The 27,585-nt window shown below is 38.6% G+C and overlaps 1 protein-coding gene across 1 annotated transcript; it reads left to right on the top strand.

Moving 5' to 3' along the window:
- The first annotated feature begins 1,000 nt into the window (after positions 1–1,000).
- Positions 1,001–27,573, top strand: GSPT1 (G1 to S phase transition 1). The gene is made up of 15 exons (XM_037387283.1): positions 1,001–1,495; positions 12,357–12,404; positions 12,815–12,856; positions 13,583–13,810; positions 14,836–14,869; positions 16,418–16,495; positions 18,774–18,954; positions 19,325–19,479; positions 20,802–20,942; positions 21,676–21,769; positions 22,104–22,184; positions 23,868–24,041; positions 24,495–24,584; positions 24,928–25,096; positions 25,816–27,573. Exons 1-15 carry the CDS (start codon positions 1,195–1,197, stop codon positions 25,866–25,868), a joined length of 1,869 nt encoding a protein of 622 aa, XP_037243180.1. The 5' UTR covers positions 1,001–1,194; the 3' UTR covers positions 25,869–27,573.
- Positions 27,574–27,585: the final 12 nt, after the last annotated feature.

Here is a 27,585-nt window from a genome sequence, read left to right as displayed (position 1 = left end):
CAGCCTACTAACCAAAACCTCCTTGTTTGCCCTCTGTTTCTCCTGGTCTCCTCCAAATATACCTCACTTCCAGCAATGCTTTTTTGTGTTTGTTGTTTTGTGTTTTGGTTTTTTTAAGTACTATTAGCCTTACCAGTCAAGGGCCTCAGTACTTGACAAGTCCTACCGAACCTGCCTGAACAGGATTTTTTTTAATGATAATAACCACGTCACGGTGTGCTGTAGAGGTGCCAAAATTGGAACTTTTAATGCATCCTGCCAGCTTACGGCTGGACACGTACAGAAACACTTGCTCTCACCTCACGTCAGAGCACAGCTCCACACAAATCTTCATTTGGGGGTTTCCTGACCCAACACCGGTGCCATCACCGTACTGCCACCGTACCTACGCTTTCTAGGAGTAGGTAGGTGCAATTTCGCATAGATAAAAGCTAAAACAAGCACGCCTTCACCAGACTCCAGCCGCTGAGTCCTTAGGGGAGGCGGGAAATCCAGTGATGTGGCAGCGGGCGCCGGGCCCTGCTCCCCCGCCCCGCCGCGCCCCCTGCACAGTGCCCGATACAGGCCCGGCTCCCCCGGCCGGGCAGCGTCCCCACCTGGAACGCCGAGGGGACGGTGAGCCGCCACCCGCCGCCGCTGCCCCCTCGCAAACTGCACTTCCCAGGGACCTGAGGGGCGAGACAGGCGCCGCCCGAGGGAGCGCCGGCGCCCGGCCTGCCGGGACGGGTAGTTCTGGCCCTGCCTGAGGCGTTTGCGCCAACTACACGTCCCGTCCACCCCGCGAAACGGGAGGCGGAGACGGTAGAAACGACAGGCGAGCGCAAAGGCTGACAGGAATTGTAGTTTCCTCACACGCAGAAAACGCAGGCAACTACATTTCCCATCTCTTCCGGGGAGGAGGGCCGCGAGGGGCTGGCGCAAGCCACGATGGGCACCGTAGTTCCCGCGCCTGGCCGCGGCCGTACTACGGGGCGAGGCCCTGGGGGGGCTGAAAACTACTAAAATGGCGGCGCGGGAGGCGGCGGGGAGGGGGTACGGCAGCCCCGGGAGGCCAGACTGCGCTCGCGTCGGGGTGGTGGAGTACACGCGGAATCGCCGGAGCGAGTGCTGAGTCGGTGCCGCCGCCGGCTTCCCCCTTACCCCGGACGCTGGGAGACGCTTCGGGGCCGCAGAGGCTTGTGGGGCAGCCACAAAATGGAGGCGAACGGGAGCGGCAGCGGGAGCAGCAGCGACTCGGCTCCCGACTGCTGGGATCAGGCGGACATCGAGCCGGGCAGCGGCGCCGGCCTGGGGTCCGCCCCGCCGGCCGCGGAGGCCGAGGCCCAGCAGGAGCTGCTCGGGGCGGCCTTCAGCCGGCAGCTGAACGTCAACGCCAAGCCCTTCGTGCCCAACGTCCATGCCGCCGAGTTCGTGCCGTCCTTCCTGAGAGGGGGCCCGGCGCCCGGCCTGCCGCCACCCTCGCCCCCACCCGGCCTGCCGCCGCCGCCGCCCCACGGTAACGGCCGCGCCGGGACGGGGCTGCGGGCGGGTGGGCGCCGCGGGCGGAGGGATGGGGGCCATGTTGGAAGGGCGCGGGGCCGCGCGGCGGAGGGGCCGGGGCGAGGCTGTGGGGCGCCCGCGGGGGAGGAGGGCAGGGCCACGCGGGGCCGGCGCGCGGCGCGGAGGGCCTGCGGCGGGCGGGGGCCGGGCCGGCGGGCGGGCGGGCGGCAGCCCGGGAACCGGGTGAGCCGGGGGGCGGGGGCGGGCGGGGCGGCAGCGCTGGAGGGGGCGCGGAGGGCAGCGCCGGGCCGGGGGGGGCCGGGAGGCGACCCGGGCCGGGCTGAGGGTTGGGGCCCTGGGTGCTAGAGGCAGGAGGGTCTCGGCAGGCGGGGTGGGGTGCTGCGGGGCAGGGGTGCCGCGCAGGAGAGGGGTTTGGGGGAGGGGGGTTGCGGCGCAGTCTGGGCGGAGGAGCCGGTTGTGGCGGCTGAGGCGGCCCCGCGAGTTGGGGGGCCTGGGAGGGGGCCCGCAGCCGCCGTGGGCACTGGGAACCCTGCGGGGGGCCGAGCCGTGGCAGCCGCTTCGCGCTCTGGGTGCGCGGCCCCGGTGACTCCCCGGGCCTCTCCCCGGTGCCGTCACTCCCGAGGGGTTGCCCGTGGCGAGGGGCGACTGCGCGGCTCTCGCCCCCCTGAAGCACTAGAGGAGTTGTCAGAGGGTTTGGTGGTAATAAATTCAGCGTTGCTGGGGAGAACAGCACTGCTTCAGCCACCAGTGGCTCAGGTGGATCCTAAATGTCTCTTTGAAGCTTCTATCAGGTAGTTACGATTTTCTAGTACAATGCTGACAAGTTATTATTAGGAAAGGTGGGGGTTGTCAGCTGGCCTCAGTCAATGGAGTAACTTGAAATTCACCCTGCTTTTAATTTCAAAGGATCTTTGTGTACGCAACGTTTATACTAGATTTGCTTTACATATGGGGAAATGAAAGGAGAGCTGCTTTTTAATTTTCAGCTTCAGACTGAAGGTCCTTCCAAACATCAGACATGCTAGTTAACTGCGTGGTACTATTTTCATGTCCCTCTTGCAGCTAAGGAGTTTGAGACCTGATTGAGTATAATAGTTTTAACACCTTCCTATTTTTTTCTATGATTTTCTGTATTCCTGTTGGTACAATATGAAACAAGCTAGCATTTCAGATGTTGATTCTAGTAATTTAATTTCACTAAAGCAACTGCTTGTTACATTATGTTTGTCAAGTTTTCCTGTTGATTGTGGCTTATTTATTGCATTGAGATTTAATATGTTAATTAGTGTAGCTCTCCCTAGTATTTAAAGTTATCAGATGTTAACAGCTAAAATCTGGGGTTTTTTGATTTATGAAGGTTTAAAATTTTCATAACAGAATATTAACTTGTTTTTTCTGTTAGAGCAAATGTTAGCTTACATGTTCTCTACAGCTATTCAGCAGTCCTGATTTTTATCAAAAATTGTAGTTCATGCACTATGCGGGCAGGCAATGTCTAAGTGCATTAAAATATTCATTCTAGTGTGTTTTTCAACCTTTGCAACCTGAACATAAGTCTTTTTTTTTTAACTATGTAATCAATACTGTGACTGAAAACTTTCTTAGGGTTTTGAATGTTATTCTGATAACTTCGGGTTTTCTCTGTGGCTGCTTTGTAAGGTTTCTTCTAAGGCTTCCTATATTTAATTTTATAATTTTTTTTTGTAGGATTTGAACTACATTTCCTCATCTGCTCATTATATTTATTTCTTCATGCTCTCCTTTTCGCCACTCTTTTGCTACTTCTGAGGCCTATGATGAGCTTTGTCTTTCCAGAGACTAGAAATTACTTACCGTTTCCTGGTCATCTGGAGTGATGAGGATAGCTCTTCTTTCCATCTTAGTTGCTGAGTGCAATTCTTACATAGTGCTATAATCTACCTGGTTTGAATTCACCTTGCTTCTATATCTTCTTTAAGGTTTAGAATTTTGAGTTTCTGTAATTTGACTTGGATGTCCCTAAGATTAAGCAAACAAAAATCTGCAATTAAAAAAGAAAAGATGAGGGGAAAACCCCCAAAAAACCCCATACTACAAGCAAAAAACCCAAAACAGTTTCTTTTTTAACTGCAGTGCTATACTTGTTACATACTTTTCCAGGTCCGATGTACTCTATTACAGAAAGTAATTGACAGGCTTGCCCTTGCAGATGTTTGTCTAAGGTGACAACTACTTTCCTGGCTAGAAGAACTAGGTGGAGCTTGCTCTGGAAATAAGTCAGAACAACATGTGATTAGACAATGGTGCTGAATAAGTTGCTTTTCAGCAGCCCAGTTTGCTTTTGCTTCCATAGGGAATTAGGTGTTTTGTGACACTCATTCTTCGTTATTGTAAGAAAAAAAATACTGTTTGTCATCTGTATTGAGGTCTGTACGAACACTGATTTGTACTGGAAAGGCTAAATTAATCTTGATTCTTAGGAAGAATCTAAAAAGCTGGGCATAAGTTTGAGGAATTAAGTGGCCTAAAGTTAACTTCTAGTAACACTTCTTGGAACTTTCTCTTGGTGAGGTTTTGTTTCAGTTATAATTCCTTAGTAATTCAAAGGATGTTGTAGGTCAAGATAAATGTGTAACAGCAGCATATAGAAGAATTCCACAGAACTCCTCTCCATTGTGTGGCTGCAGTGTGTAATAGTGTTTCCTTCTATGCACACTAACTTAATGTTTTTAGTAATTTTTATGAAATTCCCGTCATGTTTAGAGCACTGAAATAATGCTCACAAAAGCCATTCAGAGAAGATGTGAACTTTTCAAAATTGGGAAACTTGTGAGACCTGCATTCCAAGTATTTGACTTAAAAACTTCTGGTATACATGATTTCTTTTGATTGCTAATTGTATATTAGGGAGAATATCTGACCAGTGTTTACCACTAATACAATTTTTGCTTGCAGATAGTTTCAGAATTAGTTTGGAATTAAATTATCATTTGATTATATGCAAAAGGCATATGTTGTTTAAATTTTTGAACCTAAGGAACAGATTAAAACCAACATGTTCCAAATGTTGTAGCTGCCAGGACTTGCATTTATCAAATTGTGTCCAAGTTGAAACTCCTTTCTGTAGAATCTCTCTTTGTTGGAGTCTATTTGAAATGTAAAATAGAGACTTCTCGATTTTTCTGTCTGCAACAGACATTGCTGTACCACAGTGCCTTCCAGTGAGCACGTCAAGTATGTCATGAACAAGTTGTGCTTCTAGGGAAACTTACTGTAGATAGCAGTTGCTGGACTAGCAAACTCAACTAAATTAAGGCAAGGTGTGATAGTCAATAAAATGACATTAGATTGTGTTAGGGCATCTAAACATTCTTAGTCACAGCTGCACCTTGCATCTTTGCTGTTCTGTAGCATCTATGAGTTATTTTTATACTATGGTTTATTAATTTTGTAAGTGTATATAAGATGTAATTACATTTGGATGGATTTTTGTTTGGTTTTGTATCAAGGCATGGTTCAGAGCTGTAAGGGAATAGTTAATACACACACACACACACATATACCAGATTAATAAGATTTCTACTATTGAAGTTTTGTTTGGATCTCAGATATGAGAGAAGTGAAACATTTCAGAAAATGTGTCAACCTGCATTCTTGTGGTTCAGTTTTTGTCGTAGTTCTTGAATATTCACAGGCTTGGTAAAATTGATCACAGCTTCCTTGTATGGGCTTTACTGTATTTTACATTAGTTTTGCTTCTTTTAGAAGTCATTTTTAAGTACTCACTGTTGACTTTGCCTGGAGCAGGAGACTGAACAAGGTAACTTTCTGGGGCCCTTTCCAGCCTGAACTATCCAATGATTTGAAGTATGCACTGGTTGTGGTAAGAAAAAAAGTGTCAATAGTACAAAAGTAACAAGAACAAAGTGTGTGACAGCAGCTAGTGTAAGGAAAGATAGCATTTATCCTTTTGATGGTATTAGTGCTACTACTTCCTTTAGTAGCTCTCTTGACCACTTAAAGTAAATTTCTGAACATATTTGTTAATGACTACAATTTAGACAGCTTGCACCTGCAGTCTTGAGCCAGGCAAACATCTGGCTTAAGATTCAGTGCCCTTTAGATTGCTTCACTCCCTAAATATCCTCACTTGCCTGCTTGAAATAGTTATGTTTGAGCAGCTGGACATCCTCAGCCTTCAAATGCTGTAAATAAATGGATATAGCATCTATACGGCTTTCCCTGCCCTCATTTTTCTTGACCTTGTAGCTAGCTGGACATCCATATATTCCCCCCTGCCACCAATCAGAAGCAAAAGAAGGCGTTTCATTATCTTCTGCTTCAGTTCTGAAGCCTATAATCTCCAGAGTAGGATGATGACTTATCTGTATCATAATGTTCCCCAAAATTGGTCCTCTCTTGTTCTATACCATTCTCTGCAGACTGTATTTTAAGACTCTTCAGCAATTCAGAACTTAAAGAGACTTCACTTTGCATATGAACTTGCTAAAGAAGTCTTGTTTGTCTAAAACTAGTCCACCATTCAAGAAATTACCATATTAAAGGATTACATAGTTTATTCATATCAACATTTGAATAGCCATATGCTGATGATTTCCTCACAAGTAGGGTGTTAGTAATGCTGCCGTGAATACTTTGTAACTGTAAACTTGACCTGCTTACATGACAGCGGATCAGTGTCATATTGTGAATGCCAGTGTATGCTATAAATTCTTATTATAAAAAAATTATAATCTTGATTTGAGTTATTTGACTGTCTGGAGCAGTGTTCCTCTGTATCTGCTTCTCTTGACAGATGAGCTGCACGACCTCTTAAAACGGTCAGTGCAGAGAAAGGCTGTATGTCTTGGCACTGACTGGTCGGATGATCAGATGTAATATACCTGTGTGATGCAGTCAAGGTGCCAGCATCCTACACAGATGTCCTTTGTCTACATCTGAACTGTCCCCAGGAAGGCAGCCAGGATTGTGTTGCTCCTGTTAGAATAATTCATAATGTTTGTGGCCTTTGCTTGACTCCGATAAAAGAAGAGACAGACCACTGGGAGCTGGCTGTGGACTAGACAAACTGTCCTGGAGTCTGCAGGTAGTCCGCTGACAATGCGTTTAGCACCCTGGTTTGGGCTACTGATTTATTATACTTGAAAGCATGATCTTAAAACTTGACTGCTCTATCAAAATGAACACAAAAATAATTTGGGATAGTTCTTGGATTCTATTAGCAATCTAATTGTACAATTCCACTTTCAGAATTTGGGGATTTTCTCCTGTTTTGTGATGAGACACATACAAGCAAGAGAAGCAGATGATTGTATGAAGCCAAGATAGAAAAATGGGTTTATCTTGTTTTTTCATTATGAAGAAATAAAGCAGTCAGAATTTTATCAGTGACATTTATGACTCTTTTGAAGAGGTCTATATGAAAATGACACTGATTTTCAGTACAAAAGTTTAGACAGGTGATGCAATATTAAAAACGTGTTCTCTACAACAGTCTGAGATTTTATGTGTAAATTTTACTCTCTTTATGTGTAAATGTTAAGATCCTGAGCTTAACCTGCTAAAAAATCCATAGTACTTAGATTTATTTTGTGTTGTGTTTTGTGGGTTTTCTTAAATTTCTATTCCCACTGGGTTATGAGGGATCTTTGGTACAGAGTGGAATCCTTAACTGTTCTAATATAGAGCTTGATTTCTTGACTGTTTGTCTCAAAAATCAAGTTATCAGCTGAGCACAACTACTTGGCCTTTAAGGGAAAAGGTTTTTCATCATATTCCCTGAAAATCCCCATAAGTTTTCTTAGACTTGGTTGTGAAGAAGCATGTCAGTTTTAGATAAAGAGAACTTAAGGTGTGTCCTCACTGGGAAAGGAGAAAGGTGGGTATTTAATTAAGCTAACATCTAGTAAAATCCTATGAATACAAAGCAAGTACTAATTTTTTTGTTAATTTTACAAATTAATGTTAAAACTATTAAAGGTGCTCTTACAATGGTTGTTTTAAAAACTGGGTGCACATCTCAGTATCCACTGGTGAAGCTAGGGCAAAGTCTCTGAAGCAGGTCATAGACCAGAAGAAAATAATTTTAGGTTTAAGTTAACTTACAAAACACCTCCCTTAATTACAGTGAACTCCTCAAAGCCTTTTCTTGATGTATATTTTAAAATATTGAATATTAAATACTTTGTTTAGCTCTAGCACTTACTTGTGTTTAAAGTAATTTTTTGTGGGTTTTTGTTAACTAAGAATCTCTGGTGTTTTTTTAATTCTGATTCTCATGCTCTGTGTGTTTGACTTGGACCTTTATTTTTTACTGTGGTGTAATTCCCTTTATGCTTTTGTTAAAAATAAAAAGGGGGGGGGGGCAAACATCTGCTATGGAATTCGTGAAAACTGTTACTATTGTGTAAATATGTACTGAACTCAGGTATGCAGATCACACATACAAAAAGGTGATGGAAATCCTAAAACAGGTGTCGAGTTTCTTTACTCTTCAGCCTTCCAGGAATTCCTGTGAAGGAATTTGATGCCTGTATTGGATACAGACCATCTAAGTCTTGTAGATAAGACAATTCTTTCAAACAGAATTTGCCTTTTTTCTTTTCTTTTTTAAAATTTCTCTCTATGCTCTGTTGTGCAAACGGTTTTATTAACTCTGTAGTCTACCTCGGTTGTTGCATTCCAGTAGTGCCTAGGTTCTTACCACCAGCAGAGCAGGCTGGGAGCTGGGAGTGCTGGCCTCTCATCACTTCTGTGAAGGCATTTGCATTGTGGCTCAGGTAACTGATACTGAGGAGTTACCAGTTAACCACTGAACAGTATCAGCTTGTGTGGAGGCATCTCTCAGCTTATTCTGTGCATCTGTTAAATACTGCAGTTTATGTAAAGATGGCAGTTGTCATTACTGCTTAGCACTTTTTACTTCAATATTGCATTGTAACTGCAGTTCTAATATTGATTCCTAGTTTACCAGCTATACTTGCTTTATGTACGAACATCTTGCTTCATCCTAGTATAAATTTAATTATAAAGCAATTTTCTGTTGTATCTGTGCAAACATTCTAAGCTGTTAACGCTGTGAAGTTCCTGGCTTGTACTGGTTTAAAACAATATTTGCAGAGGTTGAGCGGTAGTCATTCTACCTGTGCAGCTTTAGTTACTGTACAACAAAAATGCATGCAAGTACAAAATTATGTAATACACACCAAACTCATCAGCTGTAGTAGAATGCTGCATGAATGAAATGGGCTGAGTGGATTCTTGCAGTATTTCTTTAGGACATTAACTATAATTTAAAGAGACTAATGTTCTTAAAGTTGGGCAATTTTGTTTTCTTTATTGGAGTGTGCATAGTCCTCCACTGAGTTTTATATTAAAAAAATAGTATTTTTTACCTTATTCAGACAAGACTGAATTACATAATGTTGTTGTCTGATGGTTTACCAGTAGATAAATGCATTTGTATGTATCCATTTTTGTCTTTGGCACTGACATCAAAGATATTTCAAAAGATGTCCTAGGGCCCTGATGCTCAACAGAACTAAAGATGAACTGCTCACCTCATGCAATACAGCAAATAAGGTTGCAACAACAGTTCTTGATTTAGGGTTTGAGGAGAGACAGAGTGTGGAGGACACTATGTAAAAGCTAATTGTTTATCACAAATAAATCCAAGAATTTGAAACAGTACTTAAAGATTTGGCATCGTTTAAGACATGTTCTGACTTGAAAACTCATACAAACTACATTTTGAATCCCTCTTACATGACAGGATTCCTATCTGAATGATTTTCACAGATAAGGGTCTAGATTTTCAAGCTGAACTTGAAACATTACAGAATGTTTTCCTGTGTTTATTTTCCTGTATGCGATGTTTTCACAACAGTAGTAAACTATGTTAGACTTATATGTTGTTAGTTACTTCCCTGACTTCCAGGAAACACAAAATGAGAACCTTTGCATATCTACTCCAGTGTTTTGGAGAGGTCAGGATAAGTTACAAGGACTACTTGGAACCTTCCTCAGTTTCCCTCATCTTTAAAAGTATTTTGTTACAATGACTGTCTTTATCTCATGGGCAAAATAAGCACGGTTACATCAGTTTACTGGATTTGTGTAAATGTTTTGCCACAGGGACAGTGTGGAGTTGGGACTTCTTCTCGTGTCCTAATCCAGTATTGAGGAGTCCTAGGCAGTTCGCAACCATATTCGGAATTGTCATCTCCTTTTTATGTGATCCAAAGATTCCCTAGTTGTTTCAGAACTGAAACTTAAAGGTGAAGTTTTTTTCCTTGAATTATTGAGATTGCCTTTCTGTCCTCTCTGCCATGGCACCAGTAGTGCTCTTCCACTCAGCTGATAACACCACTTCAGAGCACTGACCCACCCAAAAGCTGGTAGGTTCTTTACAAGTTCAGTTTTTGGTCAGACCAGCTCCCTTTGTAGAGCTTCAGTGGTTACACAGGCACTAGGGGCTGACACAAGAGAAGAGCAAAATTCAGCAACCCAGCGGTCTGAGAAGCAGTGGGACGGCATCCTTCTTTTCAGGTGTCTTAAAGGCATACTTCAGGCAGTCTGTTTGTTTCTTTAATGTCAGAGTTCTCTGGTGTATTTGTTTGCAGTGTACCAGTGCCTGAAATAAACTGGTGTAACCTGGAATTGTTTATCAGAAGTAAACAATTACTGAAGGGGTGTTTTATTTTTGTCACTTAAAGCCTGTTCTTTTTTAAATTGATTCATTATTTATTTTTTACTTGGTTTCTTTAGAATGAACTTGTTTAGAGAGCGGTTTATATTCCTTTTGTGCTTTGAAGGAACAGTGTATGTTTCATGTAATTTAGGGTCCCCTCTCAAAGCATGTCTGCCACTTGTGGGCCAGAGTGACCAGAGTTTAAGAAGTGGCTTTGGTCGTAACTGAGTATCTGTTGCCCCTGATTGTGTATGGATGCTAAACAGTACTAAAATACAACGCAAACTGGCTTACTCTCTTGTGTGCTAGCCTCATACAAGATTTAACAGATGGACCTTTTTAGGTTAACAATTTCCTACCTCCTTTCTGTTATGTGTGAAGGAACTTTTTTCCTGTCTACATGCCTGCTGTACTACAGACCAGAAAGTAAAGACAGAGTTTATTACAAATGCTGTTGATAATGTATTTCTAAGAATTAAATAACTTCAACCACTTGTACAGTTTCTGTTTCAAAGCAAGCGCGTAAGTACTGTAATTTAATACATTTTTCATTATGGACAAACCAGAAGTGAAATCAAAAGCTTGTTGAAATGATCTTGTAATGAAAATATTTATGCATTCCAACCATATCATGTGTGAAATAGCCAACAGTCTTCTTATGTGTTACAAAAGGGAGGCTTTAGGTTCATACCTAGATTCTGTGCCACCTGTTTTACCACACTCGTAAATTTGAGTCTTTTCCAGCTCTCAAATGGGAGTAATATGTCATTTCTTACAAGGAATCTCAAGGTATTCTATTCTTACGCTTTTACTTACTATATTAAATCAATCTCTTGAAGTTTTTTAACTGTGGTTTTTGGGACCCTGGAGCACAGATCGTGTATGATAAAACACATGAGTATAGGGAACAGTTTCCTCTTCTGTGGTGCTGTGCCCACTGTGCTATTCACTGCTGGTCACTGGGTGTTGTGCTGTGACCCACATTCACCCTGCCTGCAAGCTTTGTCCTCTGGACTTCTTCCAGCTTTTGCAGCACTGCTCCAGTTTATAGAAGTCTGCAGCAAATACGCAAACAGTGCAAAAGCAAAGAGGCTTACAATCAGGACCTTCTCTGTATGTTTTTGTTCTTTTGAGGGGATTTGTTTCATCTTTAGGTCCCATCATGCATGTAGAGCAAGTAATGCTGTAAGGTCTGTGTTTTTACAATGGGATTGAAGGACAGCTGGAGTACAGCTAAATAGAGGGTATGAATTTGGTATGTGGCTGAAAAAAATAATTAGCTTGTTTCAAAGAATTATAAAGTTGAATATATACCAAGAGAAAACTAAATAGGTTAAGGTTTTAGGGATACTCATAAAAGTCCTCTTAATCATGTCAAACAATGTTCCGAAACATCAACTGGTGTAATTGTTAACCTACTAGAAGTGATATGTTCCAATTTAGTTATAGCTCAGCATATATAACTGATTGAGTGATCTGTCAAAAAAACATACTTGTGGGTTTAATATGCACGTGACTGGTGAGACTGCCCTCTTGAGTAATGTGACTATATTATGGTATTTAAGAGGACTGGCAAACTTACCAGGCGTGTGAATGAGCTTATCATCTCTTGACCCTAATAACTACAGAAGATCTTAAGAACTTATTCTTAATAGTGTGTTTCAATTTTCTATTTAGTGCTTATGTGAAATTGAGGTGCAATAGCATCGTAAGTATGCCTATAAGCTGAAGCTGGCGGAACCTTTCCATGCAGTCGTGACACCACACGCTCATTGTTTCTTTGGATACAATGAAACTGGTTTGACATATTTAATCACCAGTTAAGATACTAACACTTAAAATAGCCAGTATGCCCAAAAAGGATGGGCAGTAAAATACTATGTACAGAAAAATCACTTCCTTTAAAACTTGCTTTGTAAGTTTATCTTTCCATGTGGGGGGAAAAAAAATTGGAACTGTTCTTAGAACTGGTGTCGTATTTTAACAACTTCTAGGCAGCATTCTGTAGAACTAATTGTGCTTGGAGGCTACATTTAGTAGTTTTCTGGGTGGGGAGGTGTTTTTTTCTTAAATATACTTCTTGCAATAAAGTTGTGAGTCTTTTATGCCTAAGTGTCGAAATTGGTTACATCAGTGTATTTTAAAATTTAAACTTCTTTCTTTGCAGGTGTACCTGTAGAGACTTCTCCAGAGGAGCAGACAGCCTCTTGTGAAGGTAATTGTTTTCATGTTCTGATGGTATGCAATGCAGCCCCATGAAACCTAATTTTTACAAAATTTTTGCAATCTCATTTTTTAAAATCTGTGAACCTTTTCCAATCTTCATTCTCTTTATCCTCATACTACTGTCATAAGGCAGTGTGGTTATCTATGGTTATTTACAATTTCATAGCCAGTCAAGCAAGGCACATAAAGACCAAGTGGTTTATTGAAGGTCATAAAGCTTGCATGAAGCAGAATTTTTTAAATTGAGTCCGTATATTAAAGAGCATTGGCAAGTACCCAGACATTTAAAACTATCCTTTTATTAATATAGTCACTCGGTGGTTTTTTCTGTTCTTGAAACTATCATGGTAAATATGTGTTCTCAATGATCCCTTTTTATTTCTTTTCTTTTTCCCTTAGGTTCAAATGCTGCTGTTAACATGGAAATCTCAGAATCTGTTGGTAAGATGATAATTGTTCCATTTGACTATGACACTACTATAAAATACCACAACAGTGCTTTTGCTGAATCATTGCAAACAAAATTGAAGAAAACCTTCTTGAGCCTTGGCATTTTTGGTGTGTCTTTATACTTTGATTAGGAGAGAGGTAATCGAACACTAGTATGTGTTGACAGGTGCAGTTAGATTATCTGGACATTAAAAAAGAATCAGTGCTTTACTAACAAATAATACCGTGTTACAAAACAGTCCCATTAATATATGTGGAATAGTGATTAAGAAAAAACATTAAAGTGATCAGTAGTATGAGCAATCAGAACGTGAAAATTGTATCTTTCCCCTTGTATTTGTATGGCTTCTGAGAGAACTTGCACCATTATCCCTCTCCATTTCTTTCTAAACATACGTTAGCATGTGTCTGGATTCAGACAAGTATGATGGTCTGAGTGGATTTTCAGATATTTTTTTCCTTGTAAAATTGTTGCCTTGTTAAAACAGAAGTCTTTTAATTTCTGCGAATCGTCTTTTTCTGATGTCAGCACACAAGGTAGTTTGAAAACTCCTTGTAATAATAATTTCAGAAACACGCAGCAGTTGCCCATTTTTACATAGGAAGACGTTAACAGACTGGATCGTTGAAGTCTCTTGATTGTATCTTTGGGGCAGGGGCTTTTCTCCATAGTCATTGCTGTTAATTTTATTATCTATTTGAATATATCTAATTTAGTGGAAAATGGAGAGACAGAAATGTCCCCGGAAGAGTCATGGGACCACAAAGAAGAAACAAGTGAAGCAGAGCTAGGAAGTGGTCCTGCAGGGGATGCAGGGCCTTCTGAAGAAAGTGCTCAGGAAATGATGGAAGAGGAGGAGGAAATACCAAAACCGAAATCTGTTGTAGCACCACCAGGTGCTCCTAAAAAAGAGCATGTAAATGTAGTATTCATTGGGCACGTAGGTAAGTTGGATCTTTGTGTTATGTATTATCTGGAACTCTGAGGCTTAGAAATTAATCCTGCTCTTTGTAGGGATGCATGTATTCACTGTGTCTTGAGGTTAACAAGAGCATTTGTTCTAATGAAGCTGCTCTGGAAAAATTCAAAAATTTAAAGATGGTCTTTCAGGGATAGAGTGCCTGTGTTCTTTTGGGCACAACAGTGTCTGTACTTAGGATTTCTCAAGTATCTACCCTATTAAGTGCCCAAGCAATGTGTCTTTATTTATGATCCAAAGAACAAAACTGGAAAGCAGTGCTTCTTTACTACTTGTTTTAAATGTTTTCAGAGCATTCTTTTTAATTAATAAATTCAAAGATGATTATTCAAAATATTAAACACTGTAGAGCTATAAACAATAGATGAACATAATTCAGGGTTAAAAGAAGCAGTTACAGCAAAATGTCCCAATTGAATAGCTTCAACAAGCTTCAGAAAAATCTTAAGTGGTGTCAAAAGTACAGAAGAGTTACTGAATCACAAGTTTTACAGGGAATTCTGTGTTTTCACTTCATTTTCATAGTCTCTTATCACCTTAAAAGTACTGTAACTTAGTCCTTGGGTAAATTCAGGATGGAATCCCACAAAGTAAAGAGGCAGTGGGCAGAGATATATCCCAATATTGAAGAGCAGCCTACAAAAGTTAGGGACAAGGGAGAAAGGAAGCAGGGGAAGGGATTTTGCAAGTAAGTTTCCCACATTGTTAACGTACGCTTTTGCTGGATCATTGCTTGTTGAGGGTTTTTTTAGTTATTGATAATGCCAAGTTTATATGTATGAAAACAGAATTTTCAAAATCCAATATAATTGAATTGACAATTAATTATTACAGAAACTAGGTAGGCTGAAAGATGTATTAAAAAAACTTATGATTACAATTAAAAATCACATCTTTGAAAATAAAGTAGTTGTTCAGAATTGTTTTCTTATTTTTCTAGGGTTTTTCTTTTAGACTGTGAATGACTTAATTTTTCATTTTATTTTTTAGATGCTGGCAAGTCAACTATCGGAGGACAAATAATGTAAGGAAACTTTAAATAATTTTTTTTAGATTTGCTGTTCTTGTGAATTAAAAATACATTAAGTAAAATGAGTAATATTTTCGTTATGGCTTTAGTCAGCATAGATTAATACTTTTATAATGAGAATGTTACTCTCCCTGACAATTTAGTTACTTAATGTCTTTGGAATGTCTTAATTCCAGCAGATCTAATCTTACATCGCTATAGGAGTTTCACTTACTTAGTGGAAACAACAATGCAGAAGTATACATTATTAAATTAAAAAACCTGAATCCCTTTCTTAGAACATGACTAGGTTTTGTCATTTTAAAATGCTGTTTGAAATTGCTTTCTACCCTTTGTTAAACTTTGTCCTTTTTGTGAAAATTTAAAAAAGTGAATATCCTTATTCCCTGGTGCTAACATTGTCAGGCATAATTTGATTTCATAATGCAAAATTATAATAGTTAATCTTTTAAGTCTCTTTTAGAAACAGTGGCTAGAGACTGCAGTATTTTTATGAGACAAAAGTAAATAAATGCAGCTAGATCTTAGTTTGTAAAAAAAAAAACACAAACAAAAACAAAAAACGAAAAAAACAACCAAGAAGTTGTTTTGAAGTACATGAAGAAATAAATGCTGTCCTGCTGATGCAAAGTATTTCTGTGATTTTAAAATAATATTCTCAGCAAAAGTGGGAGGTCTTTGTCTTGGCATTTTCATCTTGTTTTGTTTTGACCAAACTGGAATGTTGAAATTGTCATGCTACATTTAACCTTCTAGGTCATACTAGAGTAAATTAGCATTTTGTTACATGATGTGTCTGAATATTCTCCTTGCACAAGGAAATGCCTATTCTGAACACTCCTACCTATGTGTAATGTTCCTAAAGCTTTTTGTGGTATTTTGTTTTTGCAGAATATCCCTTTGTTGTAAGGGGCACGTGCATGGGAATTGGGTGCTTGTACAAACTTTGTCATTAACGCTTTATTTACTGATATCACTAATTTTTCTCATAAACTAGGTAGATTACTGTTATTAGGAGATCAGGTAAAAATATCTGAGGGAAACATATGCAAGTTTTAATGTAATAAAACTGTACACTACTTGCTGCTTTTCATAACTGATAGATCTCTCTTCAAGTATCAGTTTCCTTGTTCTATCTAAAACCAATGAAACCATACATATTTTTCTTTACATTTCAGGAATGTGTGTGTGTGAAAAGTTCTCCTATCACTATTTTGGCTTAATTTTGAAATACTGGATTGGTCTCAGAAATGAACTTAACAGATGTGGTTCCTTTTCAGAACTTGGCTCTGTGAAATATTTTACAGTTAGACTTAAAAAAAAAGACATTCCTCATACTTCTGCTAAAGTGGTACTGGTGCAGTTTTACATACTAGATAATGGTGTGGGTTTTTGTGGAGAAAAAAATTCCACTGCTGCTTGCATCTGGCTTTTCCAGTTTTTCAGAATTATCTGTAGGGATTGTGTAAGTGTTTAACTGTTTGGAACTATGTTTCTGCTTCATGTAAAATGGCATGTTTTTCCCCTCCTGCTCCTTCTCAGGTATTTGACAGGAATGGTTGACAAAAGAACACTTGAAAAATATGAAAGAGAAGCTAAAGAAAAAAACAGAGAAACATGGTATGAACTTACTGAGGTTAACGGCATGCTTTTCTCTTTGCACTGTGATGGAAGTGGCAAACTTTCTCATCTCTGTCCCTGTAGCACTAGCTTCCTGCTGGAATGGATTTCAAGTGTGTGGGGAGGAATCTCTTGTTCTCCTCCAGTATTTCTTTTAACTAAAACTGTACGAGACAGTGTGATTCGCACTGGAATGGGTTTTGCTGCTGCAATGCTGTGGTAAACCTAGTTGGTAAAAGGAATACAAGACAGACTCTTTTTTCTCAGGCAGCTCTTGGGGTCATTCTATCTGTATGCCTTTCACCTGTAAACAGCAGAGAGCTATTTAAGGGACAGAGATTAAAGCTGTCAGTTTGGCAGACATAAAGAAAGAGGAAGTGAATAGTTCTGGCTGTCAGCTTGAATCTTATTTTTATATTGAATAAAGATAGCATCTGCAGTTAAGTTTCCTCCAAGCAAGACAATGCTGCTGTCATGTGTGGGGGTTTTGCAGGCCTCTTGTTTGTTTTGGGGTTTGTTATTGTCTTTTGGTTGGTTTTTGGTCTTGTGTGTGTGTATGTAAAGTACATAGCAGCCTGTTTTTTCCCTCAAACAGCTCCTGGAAAATTGCTTTTCCTTTTAGAAACTTTCCATTTTTGGCTATGGTAGAGGCAAATAGGGGTTCAAAGGGCTCTGGAAAAAAAGCAGCTAAAGACTTCCTTAGTGGTAGAGCAGCAATGGAGCACTTGAGGGGTGGGCACTGACCTGAATTGACTGTTTTGTGTGGGAGGGAGGAATAGGACGGGTGATATACCTTCTTTTTATCAAGCAAGCATCATTCCCATGTTGGGAGTTGACCATAGTAATAAATATTTCAGGACCTTCCTCAAAAACCCTGGACAGCTTGAAAAACAGATTTCCTGTTCCCCCTCCTCTTTTAGAGAAAGTGTTGCAGGAAGTACCTCCTTGAATGCTATTTTTATTCTTTAAAATATGTCGTGATATACAAAGTATGATGTATCTGTGTGTCATTATCAAAGATCTTGTTAGCTCAATTCATGTGTTGAATGTCTTGGAAGTCTTAGCAGTTTTACGTTGTGATTCAGAAAATTCCTTACTGTACTGCAGAGTTGACATTTCAGTCAGAAATGCATCTTTCCTTAAAAAACGCTATGTGCAAAAAGGGCTTGCCATCCACCTACCAAGTATAAAGTCCTGCTTGATTCCAGTTCGCTGTGTAAAACTTGATGTTTGCCTTGGCTGAAATCTTCCAGAAACACAGGCCATGGTGAAGACTACAACGCATAAGAGCACACGGACTGGTACAAACCAAAAGCCATCTAGCATACTATCTAGACCTCAGTCACTGACAAATAGGTACTGCCTGGGGAAGAGTGTGATTATATATCCATAATTCCCAATGTTTAGTGCTTTCTCTGACTCAGGAACCTCTTGAGCTGGAAAGGACATCTTTGTGTTTAATAGTCCCTGATGTTCCCTGGTCACTGATCAGCTGAGTTAGCAGTATTTGTTCAGACATTATCCAGTCAATACAAAAGACAAGCTAAAGGTCTTTATAAGCTGCTGTTAATGGTGAAAAATATTGGTATGTTAAGCCAGTTCAATTTAGTTACTACTATTTTTTTTCTTCTTAGTGAGAGGATTAGTTTTTTTCTCTCTATTCACCAGTTTTCACAAAACCTGAAGGAGCTAAATAATCTTTTTTTGAAATTTCAGTTCATCTGTCTTACTTGAATCTAACTTGTCAATGGCCAATGGGATAAAATATAATTAGGAGGGGACAATAGTTGACACAATCAAAGATGGGGTGACTAAAGGGTGGTGTCGATTTCATAGCCAACTTCTGTTTTAGTATGTGCAAATAAATGAGAACTGATTATACTTCTCATAATATTAATATGTGCAAATCAGAAATAATATTTTAGTTAATTATGCTGAGAAAGAAGAATTGTTTTGTATTTGATCCAGAGGTATTTTTCAAAGAAAGTATTTGAGGTTAGGTCATACCTGGGGAACTTAGTAACTGGAAATTGTTTTTTAGAATTGCATCCCTCTAGGTATTTGAGGGAGAGCTAGCGTTGGGCACTATATATACACAAAACATTCACTAAAAAGTCCTATTGGTCTTGGAAATGCTTAAGTTCAGTAATGCTGAGCTGGTTAAATAGTTGAGCAGGAAAAAAAAAGACATTTTTTGATGAACAAATCATCATACAAAAATTTAGTAAATTTTAATACAAAAAATAGAATATTTGGATTGTTTTTTGGCTTCTTTTAGGTACCTTTCATGGGCCTTAGACACAAACCAAGAAGAGCGAGACAAAGGTAAAACAGTAGAAGTGGGTCGTGCCTATTTTGAAACTGAGAAGAAACACTTCACTATTCTAGATGCTCCTGGACATAAGAGCTTTGTTCCAAATATGATTGGTGGGGCTTCTCAAGCTGATCTTGCTGTGCTGGTAAGAACAAAGCAGATTCTTATATTTTGGATACACTGTGGAATTAAGCTTTTTATTTTTATTTTTTATTTGCTTGTTTACTCTTTTGGTTAATTACAGTGGGCAAAATTTCCACTTCTTAGGTCTACCAAGTCCAGTGGTTTTTGGAGTAACTTAACAGATTCATAAAATTGTCCACAGGTGTCATGTGACTTTTATTTATGTCAGTGCAGAAACTAATGGGTAATATTGAGGACATAACAGTGCATTTTAAAAGCTTTTACTAGTTTGACTACTCAAAGTTGCTTTTCAATAAGGCAGTATTGCCCATTGTTAATTGTTCTGTTGAGAGAATTTTAGAACTTTTATTAAAATGTGTATTTTTAATTAGGTTATATCTGCAAGAAAGGGAGAGTTTGAAACTGGATTTGAGAAAGGTGGACAAACAAGAGAACATGCCATGTTAGCAAAAACAGCAGGTGTAAAACATTTAATAGTTCTTATTAATAAAATGGATGATCCAACTGTAAACTGGAGTAATGAAAGGTGAGTTTATTTTAAAATAATTAATCTTCATGAAAAGATATTGAAATAAAGTAGTTCCTAAGTAAAGTAACTCTTTGTATCCCATTTTTGCTGAAAAAATGGTAGACTGGTGGACTGAAGACAGGTTATCAAAATTGCAGGGAAACCAAGCATAGTGCCTAGGACAGTGCCTCTCAACCAGGCTTGAAGTTCCACACTACTCTGAAACATTCACTTTCAATGTTTGGATCCCTGCAGCCGTATCTAACAAATTCTTGATTGCCATGTTGTTGCTAAACTCCTAGCGTAGATATGGTGAGAATAGCATTATCCTGATCACCTTATGTGTCCGCCCTGTAGTATTTTAAGTTGGGGTTTATGATAAGCTGAATTGAATAAGCAAATAATGTATTAAAGTGGTCTGTGATTAGAGTCTGAGAAGGGGGGGAGGGAGGGAATCTTGCAATGATATAGGCCAGGTAAAAATAACCAGAAACTCAATATGTAATATTTAAGTAATAAAAAGGATTAAGTTATTCTTTTCTGCCTTAATGCTCAAGTGTTACTAGAGGGTTTTAATTTTCCTAAGGGTCAAAATTCAGGCCTTTTTATGGCTTCTGTTACACCTTTCTTCTCACGCCTTTAAGCTGGATGTGAAAGTGTAACTTGTTCCTTCCCTAGAGATACTTGTGTAATGATGGGATACAGCTTTCTTCTGCAGTGTAGTAAGAGTTGTCAGAGAACCTGCTGTGCGATCAAGAATCATGCAAGTTTTTGTGGAAAGCTATGAGGGACTACGCAACTTTACATCAGCCTAGTTTGCTAAGAGAATAAGGCACGCCCAAATGTGCTGTCTTGGTCCTGCCCTAACCTTCTGACATCATTAAATTCAGCTGAAACTGGCTGAGGGGAGAAATAAATAGCATTACATCTTAGGAAATGATGTAGGAGATTGGAGGACACCAAGTCACCATTGAAGTGAAAGCCTGCAGCATGACCTCAGTTAGCTGTCTGCTTGGTCTGTCCTGCTATCTTGACCTGGGTGTCTTGCTTAAAAGCAGATACAGCATATGCTGCTGCTTACCCAGCCCAGTAATTGAGGTATATGGAGAAAACTGATGCTTTATGGAGCAGAGGAATGAGGGGGAATAGGCAAGTTGTGCTGGAAGATCAGGGAGAAGATGCAAACAGGCCGCTAAGCTTTATGATGTTTGGTTGCTGCTTACATAGTAACTTAACTGATAAAAATGAAATGCCTATGTGTTTTGGGGTTTTTTGAAGTACAGTATTATGTCATGCTGGAATAACTGAAACTTACCTTGATCTGCTTGTCATTTTAATAGATATGAGGAATGTAAAGAGAAACTGGTGCCATTTTTGAAGAAAGTTGGCTTCAATCCCAAAAAAGATATTCATTTCATGCCCTGCTCAGGACTGACTGGAGCAAACCTTAAAGAACAGTCAGAATTCTGTCCTTGGTATATGTACGTATCTGAAATTGAACAACTTGGGTGTTTGCTATATTTCAATAAATGTAAACGCTGCAGTGAAGCTGGGAAGAAATATAGCATGGTATGTCATCCGTGTCCAAGTAATTTTCTGAAGTGCTTGAGGAAATAGTCAGGGCAATAAGAACACAGGTGTGATGAGAAGATTAACGTTAGCAGACTCTTAATAGTATTAGCAGTATTCTTTGGCTTTGCAAGTTTGAGTGCCATGCTAGCCCTTGAATTTTACAGTGATGCTGCAGTTGACATGTTGCTAGAATGAGTAATTGTTTGATGTGAACAGTTTGTTTGAAGCTGTATTATAATTACTGACAAGCCATGTCTCTCACTGGATGTCATGTTTTCCAGTATTGTTCATGGCAGTTAAAACACATTAATGAAAATCACGTTTGGACCTAGCTTATGGCTTTATATTTCCAAAACATATCACATATCTAGCAAGGTTCTCAAAAGAATAAGTAATTTGTAAAATACGCCTGTAACATAGCTTAAAACCTACATGCACTTCCTGGGTATTAACATGTTAGCTAGGGTAAAGTGGGCACTACTATGGGATGCTATAATAGATGTAACTGTCTTAGAGGTCACTGTTCTTAATGATGACAGAATGAAAATCATTCCTTTTGTTGGACTGCATTTATCCATTCTGAGTAATTTTTAAATAGAAGGGTGCTCACAAAATTGAAACAAATGCCTTCTGCTCTTTTAGTGGATTACCATTTATTCCATACCTGGATAATTTGCCAAACTTCAACCGTTCAGTTGATGGACCAATCAGGCTGCCAATTGTGGATAAATATAAGGTACACATTAAAATAATAGGACTGAAAGTGTAAGTGGACTGTTTTCAGAAAGCAGTAAATAGTCTATTTACTGTGTTTTTAGAGGGTATCTTTTTTTCTTTATATGTCTGCATTTCCAACTGTAGAATAGAGGTGGGGAGGCAAAATAAATAATTTTGGCATTACATGAGACTCTTAAACGTAGTCTTTCATGAGAACAGTTTCCCCAACGTTAAGTGTAGCAGTGCTAAATAACTTCATAGGGTTAAGTAATCATATTTAATAGTTAAGTCATAAATAGGGCAGACTCCATGAAAAAATGTTTTCAATTTTAATGTAATTTCTTTTTGTCAAGGATATGGGCACTGTGGTCCTTGGGAAGCTGGAGTCAGGCTCTATTTGCAAAGGACAACAGCTTGTGATGATGCCAAACAAGGTATGGTAAAGTTTACATAAAGAGCTTGATTCTTAAAGGTACTCATTATTTAAATCAGAAGTTTCTCTATTGCTCAGCTGAACACAACTAAGCTTTCATGTTTTGCACAGGTGATGTTTCCAGGGTGTGTGTGGATATGAATAGTTCACTTCCTCAGCATTTAGACCTCAGGTTGCCTCTCTGTAATAAACTCAATCACTCAGCTACAAGTCATAGTTTATTGGAACTGTGTTTTACTTTGCATTTTTACAGTTGGCCCAAAACACCTTTTTCCTGCTATGGGTTAATATTACTGAAAATTTTTGTTCTTTTTGTTCTTCTTTTGTTTTCCCTTGCCCAAAGGGAAATAGGAAAAAAACGTAAAGGATACAAACAGTACATAGTGTGTTCCAATGAAAAAAATAAAGCTTGCTTTAGTTAAGAATAGGTTGTTCCTGCAGGTAGCTAGCTGTTCCATAATGTGAGATCACTATTTAGAACCATTGTGCTGTCCTGAAGAATATGAAAATATAAAAATGAAGGATGTGAAAACATAGTTGGGGAGAGGCAGCGGATGAGAGTAGTGTGCTCTACTAACAATGGTATTTGTTTCCATTGGTTTCTTACCAAAAGGGTTTGGAAATTTTGTTCTTATCTATTCATGTCATCTTCATTTTAAGCTGACACATTTCTTCCAATTCTGTAGGCTGAGGTAGTTTGCTAGTCTCAATGTCTCGATACTCAAATGTACAGTAAATCTACAGCTTATTGAAAGTTGGCATTTCCTAATCAAAATATGCTATTTAGATTGACTTCCATGGCACCTTTCTAGAAGCTGCTGAAACTAGACTTAGACAGTTTTTGAGATTATGCTTTTCAGTTTTTAAGGTAATTTAACACAGTGGCTTTTTATAAAACTGCTTGACATGCATCTGACACCCTTGTTACTTCGGGGTTGATTAAATAAACTGTAAATGGCTTTAAACAATACAGAATTTGTATTCAGTAAATAGCCAGTGCTTTGGATGACACTTTTTTCCCCTGTTACTTTGGCAGCTAATGAAGTTGAACTAAAATGAACTAAAATGTCAAGAATTCAGACATTTTTCTGAAACTACTCCATTCTTAATTTCTCTGCCTTCTCATTATTAATTTGGTATCTTTTAGTACAAAGATACAAATGTCAGACAGGATATTGCAACATATAGGAACATCAGATTACGGTGTTTGTTGGAGAGCAATCATTACTATACCCCTTCTCTAGGAAATCTTGTAGGATTTTGGTATTCTAGGATTTCCTGGATTGTGTTAATATTCAGACTGTCATATTTTGAATGTAACAAGTCTATAAAACAATGTGGCTTTTGCATTCTTATTAGATATTATGCAACCATTTTATCTCTTGTCTCTCAATAAGTTTTAAACTTGTTTCACTTGAGGAATAGTGGATATTCTTGAAATTTGCTTTCCATTGTATACATGCTATAGAATTATAGTAAAATATATTTCTTAAATTATGCTATTTTAAATATCAGTAACTCATCACTAACTTATTTTAAATATTCTGAAGCTTGCAGAACCAAATATAATGAATTAAACTGTAACAGAATTATTTATTGAAATCCTATTGTATTAAAATTATTTTTGTACCAGACTAAAATATTCACAATACAAAACTGCTTTTTTTTTTTTGCTTTCTTTAAGCACAATGTGGAAGTTCTTGGAATCCTTTCTGATGATGTAGAGACTGATTCAGTAGCCCCAGGTGAAAATCTAAAGATCAGACTGAAGGGAATTGAAGAGGAAGAGATCCTTCCAGGATTTATTCTCTGTGATCCCAACAACCTGTGTCATTCTGGACGCACATTTGATGCCCAGGTAGAATAAATAGCATTTAATTGCTGTATAGATGGGTGTAAAGCATTAAAATGTCATGCTTGTGTTTCACCAAATCTAAACTTCAGCAGTTTGAAGTTTCAGTTGAGATTTCTTATTCACAATCATGTCCCTAAATTGCCAATAATATATATACCTAACGCTCTGACATGATTCATTGGAGTTTTTAAAATACCATTTGTTTTGAATGTTAACTTCTCAATGAAGTTTTTGATACCTACAGTCATGAAAGCAAGATCTTGTCAGGCCAATTCTTCAACTTTGTACTTTATAAGCAACCAGGTTGTTTGTAATATGAGATTTTGTTTGTTGCACAAAAATTTGTTGTGTTTGTATTGGTCAACTATACATTTTAATATAGTTCTGTATTTGGTTATTCTCTGCTCTTTCATAATTGACATGAGGAAAAATGCATTTATTTTTATTGTTTTACAGATAGTGATAATTGAGCACAAATCCATTATCTGCCCAGGTTATAATGCTGTGCTGCACATCCACACCTGTATTGAAGAAGTTGAGATAACAGTAAGTGTCCTTTTCAGTTGCAATGTGAATATAGACAATCCACTTGTTGAGGTGAGGAGTTCTGTCATGACATATATCTGCAGAGCAACTATTGTAACAGAACTCCAGCCTTGAATGGAATCTGTGGTCGGTACTGTGACACAACCAAAAATGGCTGTAATTGTTAGCATAAGCTTGCCGAAAAGGGTGGTAAGTCATGTTTGACTTCTTTATGCAGTAAATCTTAGAAGTTTTTTTGTTTATTTCTAATTATTTTCTTTCTTAGACCACTTCAGGGTTTTTTATAAAGAAAAAAATACCCCTTACTTCAGCACTCACAGCTATTAATTTTTTTCTTATACAGGCCTTAATCTGCTTGGTAGACAAAAAAACAGGAGAAAAAAGTAAGACACGGCCCCGTTTTGTGAAACAAGATCAAGTATGCATTGCCCGTTTAAGGACAGCAGGAACTATCTGCCTTGAGACATTCAAAGATTTCCCTCAGATGGGTCGCTTTACCTTAAGGGATGAGGGTAAGACTGCGTGATCAACACTGAAGTGCTGCAAAAATAGTTATTTGAATAGGAAATCATGCATGGCAGTGAGGTATTAAAATGCTGGTATCTAGTGGAAATCACTGTCTGGGTAGCAACGGAAAAGTAAATCTAAGCAAATTGTTGTCATTGCACAGAGTTCTTGCTAGTAACAAAAAGCTTGGTTTTATTCTAGAGGAATAATGTACAAAAACGTGTGCCATGAAACAAAAGGTTGAATTTGAAGAATCATCATCACTGTTTTCGTAATGTGTCCTGGAATGTCCACCTACAATATGAATACCATAGTTTCTCTGTAGAAAGTTAGAAAAGTTAGGGGGGTTGTATGTTGGGCTTTAACTCACCCTAGTAAAACTTGTGGATTTGTGGGATGCATTTAAAATAAATTAACTTTTAAAAGCAGTAAACAGATCTGGTAAAATGACTCTGCCTTGCCTTCTCCTTAGATGAATATAGAGCAGGCTTTCCACAATCCACATAGTGTTCTTTACTGTGAGAATAGCAGGCTTACTACTTTGAAGATTTTGCTGTGCTTTTAAAATACACTGGTGGTTTCATTCTGCAATACAACAATTTATTCTCTGTATTATTTCTAATGCTCTCGAGAGCCTGTGTTTTTGGGGCAAGTTTTCATGTTCTTAGACTTACACATTCTTTTCCCAATATATGTAACTCTGCTGTTTGTCTCCTTGGTTTAGGTAAGACCATTGCAATTGGAAAAGTTCTGAAACTGGTTCCAGAGAAGGACTAAGCATTTTTCTCAATGACCCCCGCACAATACTGTGAGGAAAATCGACTCTGCAAAAGCCTACTTCACACCGCCTTCTTATTTTCTGCCCATTGATAAACTTCTCCCCATATTTTGCAAAGACAAATTTCACAGCAAAGGTCCACATTATGTCAGCTTTCTCATATTGAGAGCTCTGCTATGCCACTGTTGAATTTTCCCAAAAATAATTTTTTTTTTCTCCCAAATTCTGCTTCCTTGGAAAGATTCGGCAATAGCTTTGTAAGTGATGTGGACATAATTGCCTATAATTATGAAAATCTAAAGGATTTTTAATGTTTAATTTCCCCCAGCATATATATTAAGACCTCTTTTTTTTCCAGGCAGATCATTCAGAGTGTGCGAGTGTGTGTGCACATGTTACAAAGATGACTACCATGTTAATAAACTATTCAATTTGAAATCTTTTTCGGTATTTGAATTGCTTTTGAATAATGTTTTTTATCCGGATGTAACGCAGTTGCATTAGCTTTTTAACTTTCCAGTAACCTAGATACTTGGTTACTTGGACTTTTCTAAACTCCTCAGCCTCCCCACACACACAGTTTTAAATGAGGCAATTGGGCACTCAACCAAGTTTGTATTAAAATAATTAGGATTGCCCCTTCCCTTTGTTGAATGCATTCTTAAAATTAAAAAACATTCATGCAAATGTGGCACCTTCATTAGCTTTACATTTGTTAATATCTTCAGCAAATTTAGGTTGACTTAACATCATTACTAGACACAGTAAGTCAATTTTGAAGGCTAGAACTACATATTGTGTCTTCATAAAATTTCAGCATTAATAAATTCTTAACTGCAGAAAATGTTAACAACCAGTACATCAGTGAAACTTGCAAAAATAAGAGAATTTGTGGCAATAGTGCCTATTAGTATTTATAAGAGCTGCATTTTGTGGGAGAACTGGGCCAAATAAAAAGTGCCAGTTATATAAATTACTCAGTTCAGTGTGACTTTAATTTAGAGGGCTGGATAATCCTTGCTGTTTTAAAGATCAGTCTGAACTGAGAAGGAGAAAGACTATTTAAATCCCTAATAGTTTGCACATACAGAAATATGGGAGGGTCAGAATCAAGCACAGTCTGTAAATTTTTGCATATCAAAAAGCAATGGAAGCTTATGAGGACCAGCGAAGCTTTTCTTTAGAAATTAAAGCAAAACTGGTTCAAAATAAAGCTTACTAAGTACAACTTGAAGGAGCTGCATAATGAAACTCTATTTAGTTGCACTTTGAAAATGGACTGTCTACAATTGCTATCCTGGTTCTAACAATTAGGATGAAGGCTAACAGAATTTTTTTTTTTCATTTCCCAGAGCTATTAGTAGTAAGTATTAAAAGATACCTTCACAGCTTCTTCAGAATGTCTTAAACTAAACATTTTCAGTTGTACAATTGTGGTGAACCCATTTCCTCCCCAAAAAGTTTACAGTCTAGTAACTCTATCTGAATTCACAGGTAACTCAAAACTGAAACAGATTTACCTTTTTTGGGATTTTTTTGTTTTGTTTTGTTTTGTTTGTTTCTTTGTAACTGTGGAACTCCCATTCATTTCACTTACAGCTACATTGTATGGACAGAAAAAGTTATTGTCCTTCAGTTTCATATGACTACACTTGTAGCTACCGTAATGCATGGAATTTAAATAAATTTTATTATGTCTGCAAATCTCTGGGCTTT

Source organism: Falco rusticolus, chromosome 4 (genome assembly GCF_015220075.1).
Source record: "Falco rusticolus isolate bFalRus1 chromosome 4, bFalRus1.pri, whole genome shotgun sequence".
Classification (NCBI taxonomy): Eukaryota; Metazoa; Chordata; class Aves; order Falconiformes; family Falconidae; genus Falco; species Falco rusticolus.
The sequence above is the reverse complement of the archived record's forward strand: the minus strand, read 5'-3'. Positions and strand labels throughout refer to the sequence as shown.

Coding starts and splice junctions, on each gene's coding strand:
- GSPT1 (XM_037387283.1), top strand. CDS start 1,195: ATGGAGGCGAACGGGAGCGGCAGCGGGAGCAGCAGCGACTCGGCTCCC. Junction 13,811..14,835: donor AGTATTCATTGGGCACGTAG/GTAAGTTGGATC, acceptor TTTATTTTTTAG/ATGCTGGCAAGTCAACTATC. Junction 20,943..21,675: donor GAATTCTGTCCTTGGTATAT/GTACGTATCTGA, acceptor CTGCTCTTTTAG/TGGATTACCATTTATTCCAT.